This window comes from Anarrhichthys ocellatus, unplaced genomic scaffold (assembly GCF_004355925.1).
Source record: "Anarrhichthys ocellatus isolate YVR2014 unplaced genomic scaffold, GSC_Weel_1.0 scaffold2033, whole genome shotgun sequence".
Taxonomy (NCBI): domain Eukaryota; kingdom Metazoa; phylum Chordata; class Actinopteri; order Perciformes; family Anarhichadidae; genus Anarrhichthys; species Anarrhichthys ocellatus.
This window is the reverse complement of record NW_022282007.1, coordinates 1-8,850: the sequence shown is the minus strand read 5'-3', so window position 1 is coordinate 8,850 and position 8,850 is coordinate 1. Positions and strand designations below refer to the sequence as shown.

At 41.4% G+C, this 8,850-nt stretch overlaps 2 protein-coding genes across 2 annotated transcripts; one reads left to right on the top strand and one right to left on the bottom strand.

Annotated features, from left to right (window-relative positions):
- Nucleotides 1-6: 6 nt before the first annotated feature.
- LOC116378075 (tubulin alpha chain-like) lies at nucleotides 7-5,215 on the bottom strand (the record flags this gene model as incomplete). Its single annotated transcript, XM_031839887.1, has 4 exons — nucleotides 5,064-5,215; nucleotides 1,213-1,435; nucleotides 715-863; nucleotides 7-231 (listed from the first exon to the last, which is right to left on the bottom strand). Coding segments are annotated over exons 1-4 (600 nt in total), but the record flags the coding sequence as incomplete, so codon positions are not given.
- A 2,355-nt stretch (nucleotides 5,216-7,570) lies between these two features.
- LOC116378074 (tubulin alpha chain-like) lies at nucleotides 7,571-8,847 on the top strand (the record flags this gene model as incomplete). The annotated part of the gene is made up of 4 exons (XM_031839886.1): nucleotides 7,571-7,639; nucleotides 7,892-8,114; nucleotides 8,393-8,541; nucleotides 8,650-8,847. Coding segments are annotated over exons 1-4 (573 nt in total), but the record flags the coding sequence as incomplete, so codon positions are not given.
- Nucleotides 8,848-8,850: the final 3 nt, after the last annotated feature.

Genomic DNA, 8,850 nt, shown 5'->3' with positions numbered 1-8,850 from the left:
GAAGGCACAGTCGGAGTGCTCCAGCGTGGTGTGGGTGGTCAGGATGGCGTTGTACGGTTCCACCACTGCGGTGGAGACCTGGGGGGCCGGGTAGACGGCAAATTCCAGCTTCGACTTTTTGCCAAAGTCAACAGAAAGTCTCTCCATGAGCAGAGAGGTGAAACCTGAGCCAGTGCCTCCACCAAAGGAATGGAAGATGAGGAAACCTTGAAGACCTGTGCACTGATCAGCCTACAACAGAGAAACAGTTACAAAGATTGGAAAAGACAGTATTACAAAGCAAAGCATTGCTTTACACTGACATAAATGATCATAAAGAAAAGAAAATCAATATTTTGCAATTGTCACACTCTGCTGTCATGCAAACACAGAGCTCACATGATGACAAAACAACTTGGCATTGGCCGGTTTACTGACACAATATCTAGTGAGGTAGACACGCAATGGAGTTGTGATGTCCCATCAAACAGTTGCGCTTACAGTTTAAAGATCGTTGAGACCGTTTCAAAAAATGAGTAAAAGCGATTGAGAATAAACGTATAAACGACTAAACATGGTGAAAGAAAACTAGTGCAGAGTGAGGTCTGAGTGCAAGTCTGAGTGCAGGTTCTGACTGCTTTCAGCAAATATGAGCTGACAACTGTATGGAGCCCTGTTAAAGGGAAAAGCCAGTGTGAATAAAAAAAACAAAAAAAAAACACTTAAGTTTCTTACCAGTTTGCGGATTCTATCTAGGACAGAGTCAATGGTCTCTTTGCCGATGGTGTAGTGTCCACGGGCGTAGTTGTTGGCTGCATCTTCCTTGCCTGAGATCAGCTGTTCCGGGTGGAATAGTTGACGGTACGTTCCTGTGCGCACCTCATCTGGGAAATTCAAAGACAAAAGTTGAGGATAGACGGTGCTATTAGGTGATAATGTTTTCACAGACTCACAAAATGTCCCCGGTTTGGTTAGAGATATGAAAAGGTAAAATAAGTAAAACACAACTTCATCCTCAGAACATAGTTCAATATAACCTCTGTGCTGTGTAGGCTATTGACAACTGGAGGGACAATGTTATTGGAGATATGATGGATGATTAGATTAACTTCTCTCAATTTTCACATGAAATCTTTTAGTCTTTCTATGGTGTTGCATTGCACTTATCTGTGCCACAAAGTGAAATACCACCATCTAAAAAATATAACATATAAACGTCATACCAATACTGACCAATGACCGTTGGTTCCAGGTCAACAAAGATGGCCCTGGGGACGTACTTCTGAGCCCCAGTCTCACTGAAGAAGGTAGTGAAGGAGTCGTCGTGGCCTCCCATGGCCTTGCGGTCGGGCATCTGGCCGTCCGGCTGGATGCCGTGTTCCAGACAGTAGAGCTCCCAGCAGGTGTTCCCCATCTGGACACCAGCCTGGCCTACGTGCACAGAGATGCATTCACGCTGGACGAGAAGAAGAGGAGAAATTAAAAAAGGAGGCAGTGAAAAGGAGAGAGGGGAAATACAGAAGGAAGATAAAGTGGCAATGCAGGGAAGGGCAAAGATTGCATACTCTTCGGAACTGTGTTGTCCTTTTCCATTGAGCAAAGAGCTTTAAACATTGTTCATTATATTCTGCTTTGAATGGCAAATAGTACCATAATACAATTTTACAAATTAAGCTACAGTTGCAGCAATCCAAAAGAGTCAATTAGAAAGTCAGCCACTAGGTGGAAGCAAAGAGATATATGGGGGAAGGAAAGTTATAGTGGAAAGAACGAGCAAAACAGATTTGCTGCAGCTGTCACTGGGTTTCATGTGACCGTCTGTGAGCAAGGCTCACAAGCTGAAATGGGGGTCGAGTCCAGAGAGCAACTGCTGTTAACATTCATACTACAAAGCTGTATGAATGAATAATTAATCTAAACTAAAAAGGCACCATATATTTTGTATTCTCCAAAGTCTTAGTGGGTGATATGGATCACAGATCGAAGTTACAGATGCTGAGGTCTGGAAAACGCTGCTAAAATTAAAAATGTTCAAATTAACAGAATAAACCAGAGAAAATCAATCAAACCTGTGCATTCAAAGAGATGCAAATAGGCATCGTGAAACCTTCCTAAAACCTTATTCCACTCCATGCAACAGTGAAAACCGTCGACATACTCTATGTCCCCACTTTGCTTCAAGTCAAGCTGCCATTTTCATCCTTTCCCTGACGTTCCCCTTCTCAATGATCACACAGACAAGGGAAGGTGCTGGTGGGTGAGGGGGCTGGGGGGCTAATTTTAGAGTCTCAGAAATCTCACTAAATCCATGTTGATCAACAAGGATTTTACTTCCTCACCAGAAGCTTTCCAAAGCAACGGTGACCCTCTCCACACTGGACCAGGGTTTCCGCGTTAGCAGAGCTCTGTGCAGCAGCTATTTTAGGTTCCTCATACTAACCTGACACCAAGCAGCAAAGGCCGACTGTTGAGGTAAACACAGACTGGCAGTCCCTAAAATACTGGTCACTGCCAGGTTGAATTTTACACCTAATCTGCGCAAAGTTTGCTGCAATGTGGAAACAAATTCTTTCATTTTAAAGTTTAAAATTAATAAATGTAAAGGCTACATGTGTTTTCTGTCAAAATGAATGCTGGGACAGTATTTTTCATCAGCACACATAAGTAACAGTAAATAATTGAAGACAAAGTAGTCTCAAGCTTCTCCTGTCAGGGTGTGTCTGTAGACGACATAAACAAAAGGCATGTCTTGACTCTACATGAACTTGCGATTCCAGTTTTGCTGAAGACTAAAACTAATGAAACAAATAAATACACTACATATAGATATAGAGAGCACGAGAGAAAGACGAAAAGTCAACAGGATAGAAGAAGAGAGCAATCAATTTGGTAAAAGCTTTCTCAGCTCAGCAGACACGAGAACAGAGATCCCTTAAAGCCCCATCGCCACCGCACGTTCTGCCTCGAACAGAAAAATAGACATAACGCACCATAAACACAGTGAGGACCGATAATGATTTAATGGAATCTTGTCCAGACCCAAACTGCCATTTATTTAGTTTATTACGATACGTATGACACCATGCCTCAAGAGCAAATGACGACAAATCAACTCAGTCTCTGTGCTTCTTTCCATTTTGTATGTTTACATGTGGTTTGAATGCTGATGTTCTGACATCTACAGGCCGGATTTTCAATATATTTGGAATGGATGTCTTGTTAAAGATGGTTTTGGAGAGCCTAACCGTTTGTGTAGGACTATCATCAGAAAGACATCTGCCATCCAGAGATCAGAGTCAACTTTGGATGCAACAGATGAATTGGCATGAATCTATTTGTTGTGGATATCTTCTGCTGTAGTGATATGACCTTTCTTCTGTTGCCACTCCAAGGCCAAAATGTCCCTTTGTATAAGAGTTAAAAGCTGTGATTAAAGCATGACATGCTGGAGAAGAGTGTTGTGACGCGTTTTAATTTTCATGGACACCACATCAAAGTCAAAAACTGGGAATCTGTTCACGCTCAGATGTGTTCCTTTTCCTCTCTTGCCATGGATCAAATCTGTAAACGATAAGCTAATGCCAAGCAACTTTCTGTGGATATTCATGAACAACACTATTGATTCTGATAAAAAAAAATAGATAACCCATCAGGCTTTCCTGAGGTGATGCCGCAGTCTTACTCAATGGAAATGGACCAGCCTTGATAAGCCCTCATTGACTAAATATTCTACATCCGTCACCCCCTCAGGTCTCTGCTGCTTCCTGACTGGACAAAATGTGGTCGTTGTGCCCTAGGCTGCTATAGGTCAGGCAACACAAGACTAGAACCACCATTGAACGCAATAGTGACCGCAGGCTGTCATGACATTTGCTGAGCACATTCACACTCCAAAAGGTAATGGCGTGTTCTGATGAGTCATTCTGAAATAAACGTTTGTACAACAAGCACGGATAAGGCCAATCATAAAAGAAACACACCTCACACAATGAGTGGCACAGCCATGTGAATGCACTTGTGAGAGTATGTATTTCAATGTAAACCCTTATTTAATGCTTACGTTGTTATTTAGGGTCACTGATCAGGTTAAAATAACCACAGCTTCATACCAGGCATAATGTATGTAGTTCAAAGATTTGACATTTAAAAAAGGAACTACATGGATCAGGAATATTTGACTAGGGCGGGTAGTGTATTCAGTACACAATGATACCGTTTAGTTTGTATAGTACGGACAATGCTAACAGGCCGTGTTTATACTACACTGTGCAAACAGAACCTGTGCGTGTTAGATCAATTCCTGCCAGAGATATAAGAGAAACATAGTGCATGTCAAAAAGACAGTTTTTACAATCAATCCAACCAGTAACGTCTCCATCCCAGAGGCTGCAATGTTATCTCCGTTTCATCTGTCACATACTATGAATAATGTGTCTGTGGAGGCATCTTTCAAATTGTTGTTGAAGTTGAAGAAGCCCAGCCCACAGTTACAACTTAAAACTTTTTTGGAATTTGGAGGGAAAAGATTGTCTCCTGCCCTGCAAAAACACCCTCTCAATCTGAGCTGACTTGTTGATGGAGCCATTATGAGACACACCTCAATTCCTCAGTGACGCATTTGTGAAAATATCACACACCTAGCCCAGAACAATACATTATAAATATTATAAAGTGATATTGTAAGGAGAGGGTCTTTCCCCTAACCTGTCAATAAATGAAAAACAAAAGAAATCACACTATATATAGCATCTGTGTTTAATATGTTTGTCTCTCCTGATGTGCTGGAAATGTCGACCGATCATCAGCACCTGCTCATCCGGGCCAGCAGCCAGCTCAGCTTTACTGACAGTCATTGAGTCTATTTTTGACCTGCTGCAAGAGGGCACACTGGGACCAGTTCCGAGTTCCAACATCTTACCTTCAATCTGGCACGTTTCCCCAGCGCATTGAAATGCTGAAGACTCATAGGCGCACTGTGGCAACATGAAAAACTGCTGAGGACTTTTCTCCTCAGTTTTAGAAGATAAGCAAACTAAACTTTGGAGTAGACGTTTCCCTCAAACTAATACGGAAAATATACATACCATTGTAGCTTCTTAGTAGAATGTCCTTTGACAGAAAAGCAACGTGCAGCTGGCTTTCTTTATTATGTGTGTCTTCTCACGGCGGCCGTCAATGTGGTGCGAGTGAGTGAGTAATGCCAGGTGGACGAGGAGCTGCAACGCTGTATTCTACTGCAAACCACTCCCACCTGTCTCTTTGACGAGAACGCACACTATGAGCGCGCAGGCCACTTTATGTATTGCAAGAGAGTGTTCGTGATCGCGATCATTCAAATATTGAGGCCATGAGTGCCACTGTTAAAATGAAGCCAGTCTAAGCATTTCAAACTTGGGGAAGTGAGTAATATACAGTGCAAATGGGCATTTTTATTTATGTTTCATGGTTGTTTTTGTTTGGTTAGAAAATTGGCCAACATTTTAAGATGATAATTCTCATTTGAAAAAAAAGAAATGTGAATTATTTTACAATTTAGTGACGCACTGCTCCGCTGAGAAAGCTCCTACCTGATCAAACACCAACATCAAATTGCTTAATTACTCATTCAAGTGATTAATGACATTGCCTCACCGATAGTTTAATTCCTATGCAGCAGTATGTCTCAGAGTTTTCTTACACAATGGTTTTCTAAATGCTATTTCAAGTCGTCTCCACACTGTCAATAATAAATTAAAAATATGTGTGTGTCTCTTTGCATTAATCAATCACACCAGTACATGCATCCATTTGTTTGCCAAAATCACATTTTTCTTTTTCTTGCTGTACTTTCATCACTCCGGTTCTGTCACTTCAGACCTCTTGGCTCTTGTATGTGTGTGTAGGCTATAAGGGCCACACCCAAGGTCAGTTATCTGGTGGGTGGGAAGGACACCCTGCAAACCGATCCATACCATCAACCCTCCTCTTACTGCCATTTTACTGGACGTGCTGTCACTGTACCCATTTGAAAGCTAGAGGTCGTAGTTGCTTAACAATGAGTCACTCAATGAGTAAAAAGAATAACAAAAGTATGTGACAGCTCAGAGTAGAGGTTTTGTTTTTTTCACCACTACAGTGTTTCCATTTCTGTCACATTTTCTGTGTACATTGGGATTGTATAGAATCTTAGTTGATAATGTAATATATGTGGCTCCTACAATAAAATGGCAAACATTTAAACCCTTTTTACAACATATCAATTCGTCATGTCCTCAAAAATGTGCAAATTATCTCTCCATCTAATTTTTTCTGGCCTACTCTGGGTCCCTTTATTTCTTGCCAGCACTGGCATTATTATGACTTTCTAGTGAAAAGACTTAATTTTGGGGCGTTGTTTGAGACTTAAACTCAAACAATGGAAGTGGGACATGGTTTTATGACTCAGGGAACACCTATGAGGGCAAAGAAAGAAGACAACAACAAGGTTCAGACTTCCCTTGTGATACAATACTTCAGCTCACAGAACACATACCAGACCAAAAGGTTTGTTAGAAAAGTGTTCATATAGTTGCTGTATCTTGTGTGGCAGAGTATAGGAAAAACATGATATAATAATTACCATCAACCTCGTCTTCCCTACAAGGTAATAAAACACGTTGCAGGTTCATGTGTTTGACCAATATGGAACCAAAGCGTTTTAATTTGACATTTACATTTACACCATAGTGCTTTTTGAGCTCTGTGTTATGAGAACGTGATTGTCAACATCAGTATTCCCATTTGTTACAGATCAGTCTCACAGCCTTGACTTGAATAAATGGCGGAGCATTTGACGCTGTGGCATCACTCTTGGTGTCTCTTAGCTCTCTCTTGGCTGCCACATTTATGTTCACAACCAACAGACTTTTGACTGACAGTCATTACTTTTTTTATGGGGGAGGAGAAAATAACTCATCCATCTTGTGACAATAAAGAGGAAGTCGACAGGATGCGTGTGAACAAAGACGCCATAGATTGCCACAGGGTTGTATCTCAAAACAGTTTATTATACTGAATCAACATTCCCATAAGACGGATGCCCTTTGGACTTGAAAGTGGTTTGACTTGTTTTAAAGAAATTGCATAACACCTGCCAACTGAAGGCAGTCACGCTACTGCTAACTGAAACTCATGTTGAGTAGAAATGTGGACATGTCACCTAAACAACCTTTCAGGTGCGAATGTATGTGGCCCGGGTACAATTTGATTCTTTCTCAGACTCTTTTGCTTATCATAAATGTTGTACTAAATAGCAACCTCAAAGCAACAGGAGTGTTTTTGTTTCTATCAAAAGCTACATCATAAAGTGATATATTAAAGACTGCCGGGTGAAACTACATCAGGTTACCTTCCCCTCATCTGGGGTTGTGCTTCTGCTTCCTGAAATATGATGTGCCAATACACACCAGTACTCACAGAATCACACAAAGAATAGGGTGGTGACCTCCTTTTGCATTGTGTGTATGTCTGTCAGGCGGATGAGCTTATCCTGGTCTCATCAGTAGGTTCTCTGATTACAGCGCAGATCAAATCACTGTTCACCTTAAGCTGCAGGTATAATAATGCAGAGTAGCACACAGCTGTCTCCAGCACTACATGTTCTTACCGATACCTGGACTTTGGAGAAGAGACATAAACTATGGTAAGTTATTGTCTTCCAATGTGAAACTTACTGGAAGTGCATATGCTGTATTTATTAAGAATATATGGACTGTATTTGATCAATAATTGTGTGTGTGAAATATATATATTTTTTTGTATCTGCATCAGCTCATGGCAGAGAGTATAGTAGAATGTGATAACTGGATTTAAGCAGTTAAGTAAAATCATGTGACGCAGACATGTGGAAAGTAAATGTGTCTAGTAATTGAACAGTGTTGTTTGCTCTGTGCAGCGTGAATGTATCTCTATTCATGTGGGTCAAGCTGGAGTTCAGATTGGCAATGCATGTTGGGAGCTGTACTGTCTGGAGCATGGGATCCAGCCAGATGGACAGAAGCCCACTGGCAAGACCATTGGAGGAGGAGATAATTCGTTCAACACCTTCTTCAGCGAAACAGGGGCAGGAAAGCATGTCCCCAGAGCCATCTATGTCGACCTGGAACCTACTGTCATCGGTCAGTGCCTGCTTTAAAGCTGATGATATATTTCATTGTTTGAAATTTTTCATGTATTAATGTCATTTTATTATTAATATAGCTAAGGACAGGGATAGAATACAGTGATTATGATTTTCATTTTACAGAAGATGGACAATCATGCAGATCATCTGTTACTAGAATAAAGTTTTCTTTTGACATTGTAGAAACGTTTTAATGTCAATCTATTGACAGTGATTCAACTACTGGATATCTCATTCAATAAATCAGTTTGTCTACCGTTTGTCTATCTCCAGATGAGGTGCGTACAGGAACCTACCGCCAGCTGTTCCACCCTGAGCAGCTGATTACGGGAAAAGAAGATGCTGCCAACAACTACGCCCGTGGACACTACAGCATCGGCAAGGAGATTATTGATCTGGTTCTGGACAGGTCTCGTAAACTGGTGAGAAAAGCTGAGAGTGCTGTGGGAGCATGTTTGTAGTATATTCAACTTGTTTTTTGCTCGACTAAATGTTTTGTCAATTGTTTTTTTACATTCTTACTGTTACAGTCCGATCAGTGCACTGGTCTGCAGGGATTTCTAATCTTCCATTCCTTTGGTGGAGGCACTGGCTCAGGTTTTACCTCCCTGCTGATGGAGAGACTTTCTGTTGATTATGGTAAAAAGTCGAAGCTGGAATTTGCCGTCTACCCGGCCCCCCAGGTCTCCACCGCAGTGGTGGAACCTTACAACTCCATCCTGACCACCCAC